The following is a 19,881-nucleotide window of genomic DNA, read 5'->3' on the forward strand; positions in this document are numbered from 1 at the left end:
GCAAAGGGTCGCTCCCCGGATCGCTGGAGCGCTTCTAGAGGGGATGCGGGGATTTTACAACCTGACTCGCCCTTGATGGGTGATAGTTTAGTGACCGATGAATGTCCCGGTCGTTCCTCCGGCGTGGCGGTTTTTTCCCGCCATAAACGCCCATCCCCCGCTCCTCGCCTCCGCCATCTTGGCCGGCCACGCGGCTCGGACGGCTTCTTCGGGGCCGCCCTTGAGGTTGGAGACATTAATGCCATGAACGCCCTTAATTTTGGCGACGGCACAAAAGCGGCTAAAGTTAAGCGCCGTTCTTCCCGCGCGGCTCCTTCACGGAGTTTCGCGCCGGACGCCATTTTGGATGCGCAGCATGTCTCTCCCCCGCTATTGCGAGCGCCGGTTGAGAGTGCGTCTAGGGCTGTTGCCCAGGCTGCGGAAGTGCTCAGTCTGGGGGGTTTCTCCCCCGAGTTTGTTTTGCTGCTGCATCAGGCTTTCCTCATGCAAAACGCTGCCCCTGCTCCCTCTTCTGATAAAGAGGTTGAGGTTCCCAGAGGTAAACGCCCTCGGGTTGATTTCCAGGCCTTGGAGGACTTTTGTCTCCTCCGATGTAGATGAGGGCAGCGTGTCTGAGGTCTCCCAACGATCCTTTGCGGATTCCTTGGAGGAGATAGATCCCCGCTCGGCTGGAGCGGATGACCCCTCTGCAGCGCGGCTTTTTAGCCCAGAGGATTTGCCCAACCTGTTGTTACAGGCCATGGACACTTTGAAGATTTCCTCTCCGGAGGACGTCTCTCCCTCAGCCCCTGTTGGCTCTGCCATTATGCTGGGGACGAAGCGCCCGCCTAGAACCTTCCACGTGCATGATGCCATGCACACCTTAATTGCGGCTCAATGGGATGTCCCGGAAACGAGCCTTAAAGTGGCTAGGGCTATGTCCCGCCTCTATCCTTTGGCTGTGAGTGAACGTGAGGCCTATCTGTGGCCTACCGTGGATTCTTTAATCACTGCGGTGACTAAGAAAACGGCGTTGCCGGTGGAAGGTGGCACGGCCCTAAAGGACGCCCAAGACAGAAGATTGGAGGCGGCCTTAAGGTCGTCCTTTGAGGCAGCTGCTTTAAGTTTGCAGGCCTCAGTTTGCGGCTCCTATGTGGCCAGGGCGTGCCGGACTATGGTGCAGCGGGCTTCCCCCTCGGATCATTCCTTGAGGGCTGATTGGCCGGCCCTGGAATCGGGCTTAGCCTATTTGGCAGACTTGCTGTATGATGTCTGGAGAGCCTCAGCTAAAGGCATGGCTCAGACAGTCTCTGCGCGGCGGTGGCTTTGGCTGAAACATTGGTCTGCTGACCACGCCTCTAAATCCCGCCTGGCTAGATTGCCTTTTAAAGGCAAGCTGCTCTTTGGGGTCGAGCTGGACAAAATCGTGACCGATCTCGGCACGTCTAAGGGCAAGAAATTACCAGAGGTCAGGGCTCGGGTTAGTACTCGTCCCGATACCTCCAGAGGATGGTTGCAGGAAGCCCATCGGTACCGCCCGGGCAAGTCGGGTTCCTCTGCCCCCTCTTCCTTCAAGAGGAATTTCTCCCCCAAGCAGCATTCCTTTCGCAGAGACCGCCGTCCCGGAGGTGCTCCCTCCGGTCCTCCCCCAGGGTCTCGTACCCAATGACGGGGCCTTGGTCCACGCCCCAGTGCAGATTGGAGGACGGCTGTCCTCGTTTCTGGGCGAGTGGACCACTATAACTTCAGACGCGTGGGTGCTGGAAGTCATCAGAGACGGCTACAAGCTAGAGTTCTGCCAACCCTTAAGAGACGGGTTTGTACTCTCTCCCTGCAAGTCTCCGGTCAAGCTGTGGTAGTGCAGCAGACCTTGGACAACCTGATCCGCCGGGGTGCGGTCGTTCCGGTGCCAAAAAATCAGATTGGCAAGGGACGTTACTCCATTTATTTTGTGGTTCCAAAGAAAGGAGGTTCTGTCCGGCCTATCCTCGACCTCAAAGGGGTCAATCGGGCCTGGAAAGTGAGGCACTTTCGCATGGAGACTCTCCGCTCTGTTATAGCGGCAGTGAAGGCAGGAGAGTTCTTGGCTTCCTTGGACATCAAGGAAGCGTACCTGCATATTCCCATCTGGCCTCCTCTCCAACGCTTTCTGCGTTTTACAGTCCTGAGACGACACTTCCAGTTCAGAGCCCTCCCTTTCGGGTTGGCTACTGCTCCGCGGACCTTTTCCAAAGTAATGGGGGTCATAGCGGCCTTCCTGCTAAAGGAAGGAGTACAAGTCCATCCTTATCTGGACGACTGGTTGATCCGAGCCCCCTCTTATGCAGAGTGCGGCAAAGCTATGGACCGGGTAATTGCTCTTTTGAGCTCCCTGGGATGGATCATCAACTGGAAGAAGAGCCAGCTGCGCCCGACTCAGTCCCTGGTGTATCTGGAAGTTCGATTCGACACCCAAGTGGGCAGAGTGTTCCTGCCAGACAATCGGATTGTCAAGCTTCAGGCTCAGGTGGACTAGTTCCTAGTAGCCTCTCCTATTCGGGCTTGGGACTACGTGCAGCTGTTGGGCTCTATGACGGCCACGATGGAAGTAGTGCCCTGGGCCAGGGCTCATATGAGACCACTACAGCTATCTCTACTGCTGCGCTGGACTCCGATGTCGGAGGATTATGCTGTGCGCCTTCCCGTGGACCCAGCAGTGCGCAAGGCGCTGAGCTGGTGGACGCAGACAGACAAGTTGTCTGCAGGATTGCCTCTGGTGACCCCGGAGTGGATTGTCGTCACGACAGACGCCTCTTTGATGGGCTGGGGAGCCCACTGCTTGGGAAGGACAGCGCAGGGGCTCTAGTCTCCTGCAGAGGCAAGTGGTCTATCAACCTCCTGGAACTCAGAGCCATTCGGTTGGTGTTATTGGAGTTCATCCCGGTACTGGTGTTGAAGCCTGTACGGGTCCTGTCGGACAATGCCACGGCTGTGGCCTATATCAACCGCCAGGGAGGTACCAAGAGCGCCCCTCTAGCCAAGGAGGCTATGAGTCTTTGCCAGTGGGCGGAAGCGAACCTGGAGCAGCTTTCAGCGGCCCACATTGCCGGAGTCATGAATGTCAAGGCGGACTTCTCAGTCGCCATACCTTGGAGCCCGGAGAGTGGCAACTATCTGCTCAGGCGTTCTTGGACATCACGAAGCGCTGGGGCCAGCCGAGCCTAGATCTGATGGCGTCATCGGTCAATGGCCAAGTGCCGCGCTTTTTCAGCAGAGGACGGGACCCTCGATCCCTGGGAGTAGATGCTCTTCTCCAACAGTGGCCGACACAAGAGCTCCTCTATGTGTTCCCGCCCTGGCCCATGTTGGGCAGGGTGCTAGACCGGGTGGCAAAGCATCCCGGCAGGGTAATCCTGGTGGGTCCGGATTGGCCCAGACGTCCCTGGTATGCGGACTTGTTCAGGCTCTCAGTCGACGATCCTCTGCGGCTGTCAGTGGAGCAGGGCCTGTTACATCAGGGTCCCGTGGTGATGGAGGATCCCTCTCCCTTTGGTCTTACGGCCTGGCTATTGAGCGGCAGCGTCTGAGGAAGAAGGGCTTCTCAGACAAGGTCATCGCCACTATGCTGAGAGCGAGGAAGCGCTCTACTTCTACTGCTTACGCCAGGGTTTGGCGTATCTTTGCAGCATGGTGTGAAGCAGGCTCACTTTCTCCCTTCACTGCTCCAATTTCTTCAGTGTTGGCGTTCCTGCAAGAAGGTCTGGAGAAAGGCCTGTCGCTCAGTTCCCTTAAAGTCCAGGTAGCGGCTCTGGCTTGCTTCAGGGGCCGCCTGAAGGGTGTTTCCCTGGCTTCGCAGCCAGATGTGGTGCGCTTTCTCAAGGGAGTTAATCACCTGCGCCCTCCGCTGCACTCAGTGGTGCCTGCGTGGAATCTCAACCTGGTGCTAAGAGCATTGCAGAAGCCGCCTTTGGAACCCTTGTCGAGGGCATCTCTGAAAGACCTGACGTTGAAAGCAGTCTTTTTGGTGGCTATCACTTCAGCCAGAAGAGTTTCCGAGCTCCAGGCGCTCTCATGTCGAGAGCCTTTTCTGCAGTTCACTGAGGCAGGAGTGACTATTCGCACAGTGCCTTCCTTCCTGCCCAAGATTGGTTCTCGCTTCCATGTGAATCAGCAGCTCTGTCTCCCTTCCTTTCGTAGGGAGGACTACCCAGAGGAGTACTCTGCTCTTAAATATCTGGATGTGAGACGAGTCATCATCAGATACTTGGGAGTGACCAATGATTTCCGGAAATCGGATCATCTGTTTGTCCTGTTTGCAGGTCCTCATAAGGGTCTGCAGGCTGCTAAGCCTACAGTGGCAAGATGGGTCAAGGAAGCCATTGCAGCGGCTTATGTGGCCGCGGGGAAGGTGCCGCCTATCCAGCTGAAGGCTCACTCCACGAGAGCTCAGGCGGCCTCGATGGCAGAGGCCGGATCCGTCTCCTTGGAAGAGATATGCAAGGCGGCAACTTGGGCTTCGGCTCATACATTCTCCAAGCATTACCATTTGACTGTGGCTGCACGGGCGGAGGCCCGGTTTGGAGCTTCAGTGTTGAGGTCAGGGATTTCAATGTCCCGCCCTGGGTGAGTACTGCTTCGGTACATCCCACCAGTCTATGGATTGATCAGCTTGATGATATGGAAGGTAAAATTATGTATAATCATACCTGATAATTTTCTTTCCATTAATCATAGCTGATCAATCCATAGCCCCTCCCAGATATCTGTACTGTTTTTATTCTGGTTGCATTTCAGGTTCAAGTTTAGTCTTCAGTTACTTCAGAAAGACTTCGTGTTCAAGTTTTTTCACTTGGATTCTTCAAGAGTTAAGACGAGTTTGTGTTACAGTGAGCTGCTGCATTCCTCTCCCCTCCGTTATACGGGGCTGGATTGAGACTTAAAATTCTGCCGGCACTCCCTCCCGCTTCGTGCGGCTGTAGGGCAGTTTTGTACCCCTCCCGCTTCGGCGGTGTTAGGGTCAGTCAGCTCCTCCCGCGGTTGCGGTTGCAGGATAAGCCAGATCCCCCCGCATCGGCGGGTGTGGTGTCCCTCCCCCGCTCCGCGGGGATGAGCTGGACGGATTCCCCTCCCCCACTTGTGTGGGGATGAGCTGGGTTAATTCCCCTCCCCCGTTTCGGCGGTGGTGAGCTGGGCAGAGTGTCCCTTCGTGGGTGTAATTCTCTAAGTGCTGAGTCCTGCGGATGGAGCTTTGATATCGACATACTGAGGAGTTTCCGGCAGCACATGACCACATATAGGGAGGCAAAAGTTTGCTCTCTATCTCCACCTGCTGGTAGATGGACACAACCCACCAGTCTATGGATTGATCAGCTATGATTAATGGAAAGAAAATTATCAGGTATGATTATACATAATTTTACCTTAGCAGCTAACTTCAACAGTGCACTACTGCAAAGGGGAAGTTGACATCAAATCAAAATAATTCTCAATGACCTTTATCTCCCCTTTTAAGGGTTCAATGCGATGTACAATGAATCAATTCACTAATAAAATGCACAAATCAGAAATCAGAACAGTATAAAGTTTAAACAGAAGCTCTGTCCCTCTCATCAATCTAGTTACTAGCATTGTCAGGAAATAGCAATGTTTTAACCTTTTGTCCTCAAAAGTAAATAATGTCTTTCTAATTCAAGATATTTAGGAAAAGAATTCCAAAGTCAAATTGCCATGGATGCAAAAACAGAATTAGCAATCCCTAAGAATCGGACATTCTTAAAACAAGGTGTTCGTAAAGTCGATTGGTCTCTTAACCAGGATGAAAAAATACAAACAAAGAAACTGACAGTGTTTTAATAAGTACTTCAGAAGTAAATCCATATGGTACCTGGATAAACAAGCATGCCACTTTAAAGTTAATTCTATCCTTAACAGGAGGCCAGTGTAATTTCATTAAACATGAAAAAAACACTGCTGTATTTGCTAAGTTGAAAAATCAATCTTGCTGCATTGTTTTGGATAGGTTGTAATTTTTAGATATGGGAGAAGCATAGGTGAGCCGCACATGCATGAAACCTAAAGAATACCTAAGCTGTGTAAGTCCCAACATTTAGGTGCATTCATTCAAATCAACTATGGAGATGGCATAAGTGTTCATGCCAAAATTTAGGCATGTTGCTGCTGACTATAATGGAATCTGGGTTCCCAGATGCTGTTATAGAAATACTAGCTCAGTACTCATTATTGTAGCACCCTTTATAGAATTATCTCCATAGTCCACAGTCCATTGTCCTGCAGCTATCAATCTTCCATCCTTAGGTGTAGTATCACCTCTCCTTTACCATTCTTGTTTTTAGATTTTGATCTATGTATGGTTCCTGAAGTAATCATTGCATTTGCCACTGCATTTATGTATAGAGACATGACCAAATTTATTATAATCACTAATTCCACTCTCTTTAACTCATTTACCACGAATCAGACCTCATACCCTATAGAACCTATTCTGAAGTTTCTAGGTGTTTTTATTGACAGACACCTCACATTTGAACACCACATTTATAAAGTCATCTCCAAATCTTTCACAACGCTTTGGAAACTAAAGTGCATTAGACCCGCTGCGTACGTCTAGTAGCGCTATAGAAATGATAAGTAGTAGTAGTACTGTAGGAACATTAAGACTTTTAGTACAATTTCTAATCCTCTCCCAGCTGGATTACTGTAATGCCATCTACACGGGGAGTAAGGAGGATCTCTTAAAAGGACTTCAAACAGTTCACAATACAGCTGCTCATTTCATCTTCAGTCTTCCACACTTTGAGGGTCCTTTTACAAAGCGCTTTAAAGGAACTACCGTTGGGCTACCGCAGTTTCCACCCCCAGTGCGCCGTCATATCCGGTGCTACAAAAATAAATATTATCGCCAGTGTGTACCTTGCGGTAATCGGGCAGTGCCGCGTGCTACCCGGTTACTGCCGGGCTAGAGTGGGAGCCCTTACTGCCACCTCAATGGATGGCAGTAAAGGCTCCCCCCATGAAATGGCTGAATGGCAAGTATTTCACTTGCCTCACGGCCATTTCTTTAAAAAAAGATAGGCCTACTTTTTTCCCACTGAGGTAAAAGGGGGCCTCGGTGCACATCAAAAACATGCACCGATGCTAGTGCAGGCCCCCTTTTGCTGCAACTTAGTAAAAGGGGCCCTGAACGAGCCACTCCCTTATTAATGAAATTTCATTGGCTTCCCAACAAGGCCAGAATATCATTCAAATTGTGCACTTTTATTTACCAAATCCTACATGGAATGTCTCCAGATTACATGTACCATCTAATAGAGATATCTTCGCAAAAAGCCTTACTTCATGCCAGAGACTCCCTTCTACTCTGTCCACCAAATTTTTAAAAAGTGCAAATATATTCTGTAAGGTGTCATTATCTCTCTACCACTGTAATATATTATTTTCTTTATTGTTTGTAATCATTAATCTGAATATCTAGACAAAGTATATAAACCACATTGAACTTGAACATAATTTGGGGAAAATGGGGGATATAAATGTCATAATAATCATGCTTTGTGATTTGTGTTTCTTTGCTAATCTGATTATTTTAAGTGTCTTTTTCTCTCTCGTTTTGCAAATTCTATTGCCTTCTACTTGTGTGTACTGGTAGAGTCTTACTTATTTCTTCTGTTTAACAGAATGTTTACATTTAGATTCTTGATATACCGCCTTTCTGTGGTATAACGAAAGCAGTTTACTTATTACATAAGCTGGTTTCACTGTCCATAGGAGACTCACAGTCTTAAGTTTTTGTACCCAAGGCAAATGAGCGTTAAGTGACTTCCCCAGGATCACAAGGAACCACAGTGGGAATCACACCCAGTTCCCCTGATTCTCAGCCCATTGCACTAACCATTAGATTACTCTTCCACTCCTGTGCTTTTCCAGCTATAAGGATGGAAGCCTTATTTCTCAGTTTCATGCCTAGCAGTAGTACTTCTGACTTCTAGGTGGTTAGATCCTCCATTTTGAACTGAGACACACACACGCACGCACGCACGCATGCACACGTAGGGGACCAGGGTTTGGTGGGAAGAGGGCTTGGTGAGGTTGGGAGTACTGTCGGTTTCTTCATTTACCTCTTGATTTAGATCACAGGTTTCAACTGAAGTTGGTAAGCGTGCCTTAGGGCAGGTGCACAGACTGGTATGGATATTATACAGGCAAGGCTTCTTAGTTTACAATGGGAACTTATGTCTAATTTAGAGGTACACCTCCTGTCTCTGTGTTCTGGAACATTTACATGTGCAGATAGTGGCTTTCTAAAATTACTATTTACGTGTATATGCAATCTAGACATGTAAAAGTTACAATTACATGCCTAGATGCATCTACAATGACCTCCTGAGGATCTCATGCCAAATCTGTGCCTATGAGAAGTAAAGGTTAGTGCGTGTGTGACTATACTTATGCATTTTTTAAAAAAGTAGCTATCTTAGTTTTCCGTAACAAAATTTACAGTGGTAGGTCCGTGTGTGTATGTGTACACTTGTATGTATGTATGTATCTCTCTCGATAGATACTTGTCTTGTATACAGCCCACTCCTCACCCTCAAATATTTAGTTCATGGTACGTATGCTGTATGGTAAATGGATTTCTTTCCTGATAACTGCACACCCTACCACACTACAGTCTACACTCTCCTTCTGCACTTCCCAGCCAAGTGCAGTCCTTTCTTAATATGTCATCCCATCATTTGTACTGTTCACTCTCCCTGCCCCCTCCCCTTTACCCCACCTGTGCAGTAGCCCTCTCTATGCTTTACAACCTTGATTAGAACAGAAGATGTTTTTTTCACCCTTCCTGTGGCCAGTCCCCTCTTCCTTTTCAGTCTTCTGCTGCCATGATCTCTGGTTATGCCTGAAATTAGATGAATTCATTACCTTCCAAAAACACCCTCCTGCTCACAAAAACCTGAGAAAATCTATTCACCCAGACAAGAGGGTGCGTGTATATGTGTGTGTGTGTATATATATATATATATATATATATATACACACACACACACACTAAGAAAATACATATACGCCAGTACAATTTGTAATATTCATCTGGTCCAACAAAAGCTATAGCATTTCTTTATAAGAAATAACTATTTAAATTTCATGCTATAATCTGTCTAGTGGGAAGAGGTCTTTACTCTTTTCCTGTTTTACTAGATACTGTATATGTGTGACCAATTTCTCCCTTAAATGAACCTGTGAATTTTGTATTTCACAAATATTTTTATTTAGCATATTTTATTGCTAGGTTTAATTCCACTGTGCATGTGAAGCAGAGAAACAAAGGGGAAACACAAAAAAACCCTTGGTTCCAGCTGAAAGCTTTTCAACCTCATTTCAATAACGGACTGTATTAATATTAATTAATTTTTATCTGTTCAATTTCTAGGTAAGTAAAGGGGAGTGCAAAGGGAGAGAGGAAAATCATTTGCACATACCCATAGAGATAACTATTAATAATACAAAAAGTGATTAGGTTGCAGATGCTATGTATTAATATTTTTTTTAGGGGAAGGGTTGCATTTTTTTCTCGTAGCTGTGTTTCACAGGTTCACAAGTACTTTCAATCATAGAAAAGGACTAGCCTTAACTCCCTGTTTCTTTATGCTGAAATTCTGAAATTATTACTGCATGAGGTTTTATTTTTCCTCTTGACTTCTTTCAGGAGAAAAGCCATTTAAATGTGATGAGTGCAACTTCGCCTCCACAACACAGTCACATTTGACACGACACAAACGTGTACATACAGGAGAGAAGCCCTACAGGTGTCCCTGGTGTGACTACAGGTAATGGCTCATTAGTAAATTGATGGATAGAGAAGGGTTAAGCAACCTAAGAAGGTTTTTTTTTTTTTTTTAGAAAGTCACAGAAACATATACTGCTATTCCTACCAGGTTTGGCCCTTATGCTAGGCAGAGCGGAGCAGTCAGTCTGGGTACCAGTGGCTTCTCTTTGAGACCCCAACATCTGCTACAGGACAGGGCACAACAAAGACATCACTCCTTCATGATATCACTAATTACACTCCCCTCAGTTTTCTAAGTGAATGGGTTTATCAGCATTGCTGTGCTGGGAATCGCTAGCGCAGTTTAATAAAAGGGGCACTAAAAGAGCAGAGTGTTAGGAAAAATTAGTCAAGGAATAAAACAAAACAAAATCATAGCATCTCTGTATTGCTTCATGTGGGGACTGTAACATGAAAAGTTGTTGTGCAGTTCTGGTTGCCACATCTCAAAAAAGGTATAGCGGAATTAGTAAGGTTATAGAAAAGGCCAAAATAGTAAGATGAATGGAATTCCTCTCATATGAGGAAAGGCTAAGGAGCTAGGGCTCTTCAGCTTGGAGATGAGACGGCTGAGGAAAGATACAATAGAGGTCTACAGAAACCTGAATGGAGTGGAACAGGTAAAAACAAATTGATTGTTTACTCCTTCAAAGTGTTCAAAGACTAGGGAACATGCCTTGAAGTTACATAGTAATACATTTCAAACAAACAGGAGAAACTCATAGCCAGAGGATGTGCTAAAAGCACTTAATGTAGCTGTAGTGAAAAAAAAAGTTTTGGAAAAATTCCTGGAAGAAAAGTCCATAAACATTTATTAAGATAGACCTGGGAAAAGCTGCTGCTTATCCTTAGAGGTAAGTAGCATAGAGTCTTTCTGCTTTTTGGGATTCTGCCAGATAGTTGTGACCTGGATTGGCCACTGTTAGAAACCGAATACTGGTCTGGATGGCTCTTTGGTCTGACCCATTATAGCAGTTTGTATGTTCTTAATGGCTCTGTTCATGGTGGCTGAATATTGTAGTCCATATTTGACACCCAATTTCTTTGAAAATCACTGCTAAAAAGCATTTTTTTTCTTTAGGTAATTGGTTCACCCAGTTTACTACTTACTACTACTACTTATCATTTCTAAAGCGCTACTAGACGTACGTAGCGCTGTACTCTTGAACATGAAGAGACAGTCCCTGCTCGACAGAACTTACAATCTAATTAGGACAGACAGACAGAACAAACAAGAGATAAGGGAATATTAAAGTGAGGATGATAAAATAAGGGTTCTGAACAAAGTGAATAAGGGTTAGGAGTTAAAAGCAGCATCAAAAAGGTGGGCTTTTAGCTTAGATTTGAAGACGGCCAGAGATGGAGCTTGACATACCGGCTCAAGAAGTCTATTCCAGGCATATGGTGCAGCAAGATAAAAGGAACGGAGTCTGGAGATAGCAGTGGAGGAGAAGGGTGCAGATAAGAGAGAGTTCCCGGGAAGGAATGTAGGGAGAGATGAGAGTGGAGAGGTACTGAGGAGCTGCAGAGTGAATGCACTTATAGGTCAATAAGAGGAGTTTGAACTGAATGCGGAAACGGATAGGAAGCCAGTGAAGTGACTTAAGGAGAGGGCTAATATGAGCATAACGACTCTGGTGGAATATTAGTCATGCAGCAGAATTTTGAACAGATTGAAGAGGAGAGAGATGGCTAAGTGGGAGACCTGTAAGAAGCAAGTTGCAATAGTCTAAACGAGAGGTGATAAGAGTGTGGATGAGGGTTCTAGTAGAGTGCTCAGAAAGGAAAGGGCGAATTTTGCTGATATTATAGAGGAAGAAACGACAGGTTTTAGCAGTCTGCTGAATATGTGCAGAGAAGGAGAGGGAGGAGTCGAAGATGACCCCAAGGTTACAAGCTGATGAGACAGGAAGGATGTGAGTGTTATCCACAGAAATAGAGAATGGGGGAGGAGGAGAGGTTGGTTTAGGGGGAAAGATGAGAAGCTCAGTCTTGGTCATGTTTAGTTTCAGATGGCGCTGAGACATCCAGGCAGCAATGTCAGACAGGCAGGCTGATACTTTGGCCTGGAGTTTGGCTGAGATTTCTGGTGTGGAGAGGTAGATCTGGGAGTCATCAGCGTAAAGATGATACTGAAAACCATGGGATGAGATCAGAGTACCAAGGGAAGAAGTATAGATGGAGAAAAGAAGAGGTCCCAGGACAGATCCCTGAGGTACACCAACTGACAGTGGGATAGAAGTAGAGGAGGATCCAGTAGAGTATACACTAAAGGTACGCTGGGAGAGATAAGAAGAAAACCAGGAAAGAACAGAGCCCTGAAATCCAAGTGAGGACAGCGTATCAAGGAATAGGCTGTCAAAAGCAGCAGATAGATCGAGAAGGATGAGTATAGAATAGAGACCTTTGGAACAATTAATAGTTTTGTTCACTATGTATTATTGGTACTTTCACTTTGGCTGCTATTAGGATCTCCAGAGCTTCTGGGTATCAGAGGATCTACCCACAACAGGCCTTAGATAGTGTCCTTTTCTCTGTGCAGTCTCTCTAATTCCAAAAGTATTGAAAAGTTGATGTTCAATATGTGAGGCCTACCTTAAGAATTCCCTGATGGTCCAGGGTAAGGCAGGCAGAAGCGATGCCCAGTTGCTCCTGCCCATAGCAGCTCCAGGTTCAAAATGGTAGCCATGACGTCGAGTGATAGTTTCTTGGTGCTCTGACTAATGGTCAATCTTCCGTATAAAGTCAATTTGCCCTTATATGGAAGGTTAATCCATGGTGATAGTACTGTGAGACTGCCATTAGGGATCATCACTGCCATTTATCTGGCACTAGACAGGATGGCAGTTGAGGAGGACTTCTCCCACCCCATTCTACTAGATTGTCAACATAAATCAGCCTGTAGGTGTCGGCGTTTAAAAACACAGTGACCACTACAGGCTGAATATTGACTGGTTAGATGCCAACTTGAAATCCAAAAGTTTTAAAAAATCTGGCAAACAAATTAAGACTATCTTTTATTCTGTGACAATACAATGTAATAGATTCTTAGTTGTTCATTTATTTAATTGTTGTAAGCATGCATTTACATCTTACCCCTTCACTGCCAAAGTGGTTACAGCATGTCAGGCCAATGGACTAGCAGTTTATTTATAATACAATTTTAAAGCCAAATTAACTAATTCAGTATTCATATTAGCCTTGTCAAATGATACATCTTTTTTCCCTTCAGCACATTAAGTGCTTTTCAGGGATACCATGCTGTTTTGGATATCAAGTCGTATGTGTGATAGCTCTGTAGAAATTTTATTTTATTTTATTTATTGCATTTGTATCCCACATTTTCCCACCTATTTGCAGGTTCAGTGTGGCTTACAATACATTGTGAATGGTGGAAATACAGTTTGTTACAACTCGGTTATGGATTACATTGTGAGTGGTTATGCGAAAACAAAGTTAAAGTGTCGTTAAGGGAATAGAACAATGGAGAAGAACAATGGAACAATGGAAAAGAAACAACGGGAACTAATAGGGCAACTGAACAGTAGTAGAAGAACAATTCGGTATAACATTTTTCTATGAGTAGAGGTATAAATGTGGTAAAAAATTACGGGGGATGGGAATTCAGAAGAGAATGTATTGTTGCATTACTAATAGTGTGTGCGGACTTAATGTGTTTTGATTCTTTCAGTAAATTTTATCAAAGAGATGGGTTTTCAGTGATTTGCGGAAGTTGGTTAGTTCATAGATCGTTTTCAGGTTGCGTGGTAGTGTATTCCAGAATTGCGTGCTCATATAAGAAAAGGTTGATGCGTGTAACGTTTTGTATTTTATGCCTTTGCAATTGGGGAAGTGAAGGTTGAGGAAAGTTCGGGATGATCTTTTAGCGTTTCTAGGTGGTAAGTCTATTAAGTCAGACATGTAAGCTGGGGCTTTACCGTGAATGATTTTGTGGACTAATGTGCATACTTTAAAAGTAATGCGTTCCTTGAGTGGGAGCCAGTGTAGCTTCTCTTGTAAGGGTTTGGCACTTTCGTATTTTGGTTTTCCGAAGATGAGTCTGGCTGCTGTGTTCTGGGCTGTTTGAAGTTTTCTCAGTATTTGCTCTTTGCAACCTGCGTATAGTGAGTTGCAGTAATCCAGATGGCTGAGTACGAGGGATTGCACTAGGCTGCGAAAGACGGATCTCGGGAAGAATGGTCTTATTCTTTTCAGTTTCCACATGCAGTAGAACATTTTCTTGGTTGTGTTGTTTGCATGAGTTTCAAGTGTTAAGTGGCGGTCAATAGTAACTCCAAAGATTTTTAGGGTTTCTGAGATTGGAAGGTTTAGTTTAGGTGTGTTTATAGCAGTGAATTCCTTCATGTTGTACTGGGAGGTGAGTATCAGGTATTGAGTTTTTTCTGCGTTTAGTTTCAATCGAAATGCATCTGCCCAGGAGTTCATGATGTGTAGACTTTGGTTGATTTCATTGAGGATCTCTTTAATGTCTTGTTTGAAAGGGATGTATATTGTTACATCGTCGGCGTATATATATGGGTTGAGGTTATGGTTTGATAGAAATAATACACACAACCTCTCATTTAACTAGTGTTTTCTAAAAACCAGGCAACACAGTCAGACCTCAGGTTTTGGGGGGGGAGAGGCCTGAGCCCAAATTGAGAGGGCACGAAGATTTGCCTCACCACTCTTCGCCCCCACCGCAACCCACATACCTTGGATAGTGGGGGACCCAGAGGGAGTCCTCCTTGCAGTCGATGTATGTTTTCCTGAGCCACCATGCTGCCTGTCATGCTTCCCCCCCCCCCCCCCCCCACCATGCGCATGCTTGGTTTTAGTGACATTGAACATGTACAAGGGAAGCGTGCGCCTCGCACATGCTTAATTCTTAATCATAATTTGGGGTGTGACCCTCCTTTGTGCATGCTCAATTTCACTAAAACTAAGCATTTGCATGGGGGGGGGCAGAGAAGGCAGGGCAATGGCTTAGGAAAACAAGCATTGGCTGGTGGAGGCTTCTGCTGGCAGGGCTTGGGGACCCTGCCAGCCAAACCAGCAGGCAGCATATCAATTTTGGGGGGTGGTCTGAACCCTTAAGGCCCCCCTCCTTCATGTCTATACCACTGCTACTCCACTTCTTTCCACTGCAGTTTGTTATATTACACCTTCACCAATAACAGTCATCCATTTGTGAAACTCTGTTTATCATGGGATACTGGCTGAGTGGGAACTTATACACAACATATACAACTTTGAGTGTCTAACCTTTCTGTCTCTCCCCAACCTTTTTTTTTCTTACTTATCCTGTCTTTACTTCTGATTATGTTGTCCCTTTATTGTAAACTTCTTTGTGATTTTCTTTTAAGAGAAACAGTATATCAAACCAATAAACTAAACTCGTTTCAGAAAAAGCAACCTGAGGCAGAGCACCTTACCATTCAGACCCTGCCGTCGGAAACAAAATAAACTGTGGGCACTGGTGCCACATCTCTTTTAGTTCTGTAAAAGTAGTGGCCTAAAAATTGGGTATAATGCATCAACTAATCAAAAATAAGAGCAGCATTTTTCTTTTGCACTGTTTTCTTGCCCATAATCCCTCTTGAACTAGAATAAAAGTATGGGGTAACAGCGATTTTTGAGTAGTAAAGATGGTCATTAACAAGTTGGACACAGCTAAGGGTGTGATTATTGTTAGAGCTTACTCAGCTGTGTTGAAGTGATAGTCTAACAGACCCCTCACAGTGTAATTGTGTTTGGAAATGTGGGCTGACATCCTTCTTTTGAATTTGATACAAGCAGATGCGTAGAGCACACACACTTATTTACACTGTCCTTGGAGCAGATGCAAATGTATTCTGGAGCATTTGAGCACTACTGGGGGTCGTTCTGAGATCCTGTTTTCTAGAGGCCTTTTTGAAACTTTATATAGGCATCATGTTATAGAAAAATTATACTGTTCCTGTGTAAAAATAATCAGGCTTCAATATCACCAAATGTATCACTACAGCTAATTCTCGGACAACAGGTAGGATTCTAACTGACATACCATCTCTACATGAATCTGTATCAAATGTCAGACCAGAATGTAACCATGATTTATTTATTTATTACATTTGTATCCCGCGCTTTCCCACTCAAAGCAGGTTCATTGCGGCTTACTATCAGAAATTATGCAGTCGAGTTTCCCGCATGGGGGGAAATCGCGGGGGTCAGCAAAGCCTGAGTGCAATGGCCGTGCCTCACCCTGGGAGCGCCATCTTCTGGATCATGGACCAATCTACCCTGCCAGATTTATTGTAAATCACTAAAGGAAACAGTTTTTGGTTCAGCAGCATATACATTTCGTATAAATGAATTAAGGCCCCCTTATACTAAGAGGCAATAAAATGTTGCTGTTACTGCATATTGCAGAAATTAACATGCATTAGCTACAGATCCTAGTTGCTTCCCATCATTTGTTGTGTTAACAATTAACACATGGTACCATTAGGTGTAAGGTGCTGTCCCTGCCCAATCCATCCCCATTCTGTTTGTCAGGTAGCATGAGAAGTAGTGAGTACTAAATTTTATGCCACTGTGTTCACTGTTAGTGCAAGCATGCGCTAACAGTACATTCTAATTCCTACATTAATTGCTTAATACACTTATATAAAAGGTTTCCTAAATTTACTACCTGCTATCATAGTGGTTCCTACATCCCCACCCATAAATCCTCCATTTCATTAATGTTTAATTGTAATTTATTTTTGTTTGACTGGTTTGCTACATCCTACTGAGTTTTATCACGCTTCTCCATTCCACTCTTTGTTGATACTGAGAGAGAGATCTGCGTATCCAATGCAACCACAGAGAAATGAAGTCCAGCCATCCCCGGTACCTTACATAGTCATTCCATGTTAATACTGAGTAAAGAAGATGACAGGTCTAAGGCCTGAGGCACCCCAAAAATCAAGATCCAGGATACAGAACAAAACTGGCTTATAGCCGATAGCTACCTGTTGTGATGTCTCTTGTAAGAAGTCATGGTTCCAGAATACCAGATTCAAACTCGTCTGTGAAGTGGAAAGTGACTTTATGATAATGTGATCTTATGGGAGTTACAATATAAGCTTCTACTGTGCCTTTATGTTTCGCCACATAGAGCGTATAAAGCTTCACTTCAGCCACATGGTTGTGGTCCTAAATATAAGGCAAAGAAAGAACACTTGGGCTATATATTTTTTAGTACTGTTCCCTGGTACTGCAGTTTTGGGCAGACATATTGACTTTCATCCATCGCCAATGGCGGCGTAAAGTGGAAATACTACCCAGTGTGATGTTTGGTCAAGATCAGATAGCCCATCCTATACCTTGGGGCCTTAAGTCATTCTTGGGGAAAGCCTTCCTAATGGCCCAGAAAAATATATTAGTGCTGTGGATCAGTGAAGGCTATCCTTCAGTGGCTTTATGGTGCACACAAATGATACAATTACTTACTGTGGGATGCTATGGTGTAACTGATATGGACTCTCTACAAGGTGAAACCATTCTGGATTACTCTTGGGACAGTAGCACACAGTAGAACCGTGAATTCCCCTTAACCCACCGGAAGCACACCTTGTTGATATACATATTTACTAATTGATACCATTTGGACGGGGGTAAAAGGGGGTGAGGGGAGAGAGAGGGTACAAATGACCATATTGGATTTTTTTGACTAAAGATATATTTATTCTTCTTGTAGTTCTTGCTTACAGAAACTAATAAAAATGATTTAAACATACTTGCTATTTGATGTGCACAGTTTTTTAAAAGATAAAACACGTATGTTTTAAACTTCAAATGTATGTGCATAAATGCAATCCCCTTCCCAACCCTGCCCTTGCCAACACCTATTCAAACTGTATGGGTGTCTCTAGCATTTAGTGTGCACTAATTTTAGCACACACTAAAAACGCTAGAGCACCTTAGTAAACAGGGTCCCAGAAGTATAGTAGGTCCCAAAAAACAGATTGGAGATGGTCCACAAGTTCCAAAAGGAATGAAGACATAGGGGCTAACACAGTGGTAAAATAAAAACCAGGAAATTTTATTAACAAGTTTATTAAAAGGAGTACCTGATTCTTATGTACTGCTCAATTTTGTTATTGTTTTTTTTTTCCTTTCTATAAAATAAAGTATAAAAAAAAAAGGCGTGACCGACACAGCCTGCTTCAGGGGCTTAACCGTACTATTAAAACAAGACCAATATGTGAATGAAACCATTCCAAACCTTAAAATCGTACTAACATAATTGAAAATCATAATGAATTCAATAAAATACGATTCAATACTTACTCTGATTTCACAAGTTCAAGCAACCTTCAAGAGCTGCCGCTACTATTTACAACAACTACGCTGCCTCTCTCCTTACATCGAGAAGGAAAATCTTATCCCAGTTATGCATGCCATGATAACATGAAGACTGGATTACTGTAATGGACTCTGCAATGGTTTGACAACAAAGGGTCTGCACCAGCTCCAATTGATTCAGAATGCTGCAGCAAGACTCATAGAAGGTTGCAAGTGGCGTGACCACATCACACCATTTTTGCAAAAACTTCATTGGCTACCAGTACAATACAGGGCTAAATTTAATGGGCTCTGTTTACTAATGTGCGTTAGGGTTTTTAATGTGCCTAAATTTAGCGCACTTGCTAACCATGTAGGCGCCTATAGGAATATTGTAGATGCTTACACAGTTAACACACATACATGGTTAATGCGTGTTAAAGAAGCTAACGTGCCTATAACACGGCTTAGTAAACAGGGCCCTATTTCTGATCTTCAAGGCCCTTAAAGGAAATGGCCCAGAGTACTTGAAGAACAGGATGACCCTCTGCACACCTCCATGGACACTAAGGTCCTCCCAAGGGGTTTCCCTAACCACACCCTCTCCAAAAGATATTACACGATGTGATACCCACAAGCGAGTCTTCTCCAGAGTAGCCCCCACACTCTGGAATGCACTCCCTGAAAGGCTCCGCTTAACACAAGACTATCTCTACTTCAGGAAGCAGGTGAAAGCTTGGCTCTTCAACCAGGCCTTTAATGGAAGAAGTAACTAACTTCTTAGTCTCACACACCCACAAGGAGTGACATGGGCTGCACATACTGCACAGGACATGTTTATCCAGTCCTACAATAGCTGAGAATTTTTAATCATTTCTCTGACCTCATAGAAAATAAGGTGACTAAAGAAAATTATATAATTCCTCTTACTCTCTTACCTAACTATATGTCCCATCTTTGCTTATATCCTATGCTGTCCTATTAAAATGTTCTACTACATATTGTATGACATTGTAAGTAGTATACTATGAGGTGTATTTTCAAAGCACTTAGCCTTCCAAAGTTCCATAGGTTTCTATGGAACTTTGGAAGGCTAAGTGCTTTGAAAATATGCCTCTATGCCATACTTTGTATTGTTATTTGAACATTTTTACTGCTCTAATTGTCTTTTGCTTATGTTTGACTTATTCTTACTGTACACCGACTTGAGTGAGTTCGTTCAAAAAGGCAGTAAATAAATCCTAGTAGATAAGTAAATGCTAAAACTTAACATAAAAAGAAATCATAATATTAAATATATTCATGTCGTAAAAAAACAGAGGCAGCAAGTAAACGTGCAAATTGACATACACTAATAAACACTGAATAGTTTATAGTTTATTAAAACTTGCTATACCGCCCAAACATGTTATATACACGTACAGTGTGAACATTTCACATCACCACATGCTTTGTTGCAGAGAATATGGATAAAAACAATTTTTAATGCTTAGTCTCATCCATGACATAGGTACATCAGCATATATCAAGCAGTTTGTTTGGAAAAGGCTGAGGGAACTCTCTAACAAAACAAAAAAAAAAAGAACACTCATCGTGACCTCCAATCTCTAAGGGGGTCACTGTATGGAGGGCATCTGGTTTGTGTGACTGGAGATTCCCTTAAATCAGTGGTGGGTCACATGACCTGCACTCTGCTGTGCAGCACCAGGAAGAAAGCTTATGGGGCTTCTACTTCAAAAGATGAGGCTGAGCATTAATAATTGTTTTTT

At 44.2% G+C, this 19,881-nt stretch overlaps 1 protein-coding gene and 1 non-coding gene across 2 annotated transcripts in view; one reads left to right on the forward strand and one right to left on the reverse strand.

The window, feature by feature from the left end:
- The window catches only part of ZNF407 (zinc finger protein 407), a 918,238-nt gene that overhangs the window by 594,418 nt on the left and 303,939 nt on the right, over positions 1-19,881 (forward strand). The window contains 1 exon segment of the mRNA XM_030211702.1: positions 9,683-9,803. Within this exon segment, the coding sequence (XP_030067562.1) occupies positions 9,683-9,803 (121 nt within the window).
- LOC115460777 lies at positions 15,939-16,097 on the reverse strand. Its single transcript, XR_003940569.1, has one exon. It is a non-coding gene; the product is annotated as a U1 spliceosomal RNA (small nuclear RNA).

This window comes from Microcaecilia unicolor, chromosome 1, assembly GCF_901765095.1.
Source record: "Microcaecilia unicolor chromosome 1, aMicUni1.1, whole genome shotgun sequence".
Classification (NCBI taxonomy): Eukaryota; Metazoa; Chordata; class Amphibia; order Gymnophiona; family Siphonopidae; genus Microcaecilia; species Microcaecilia unicolor.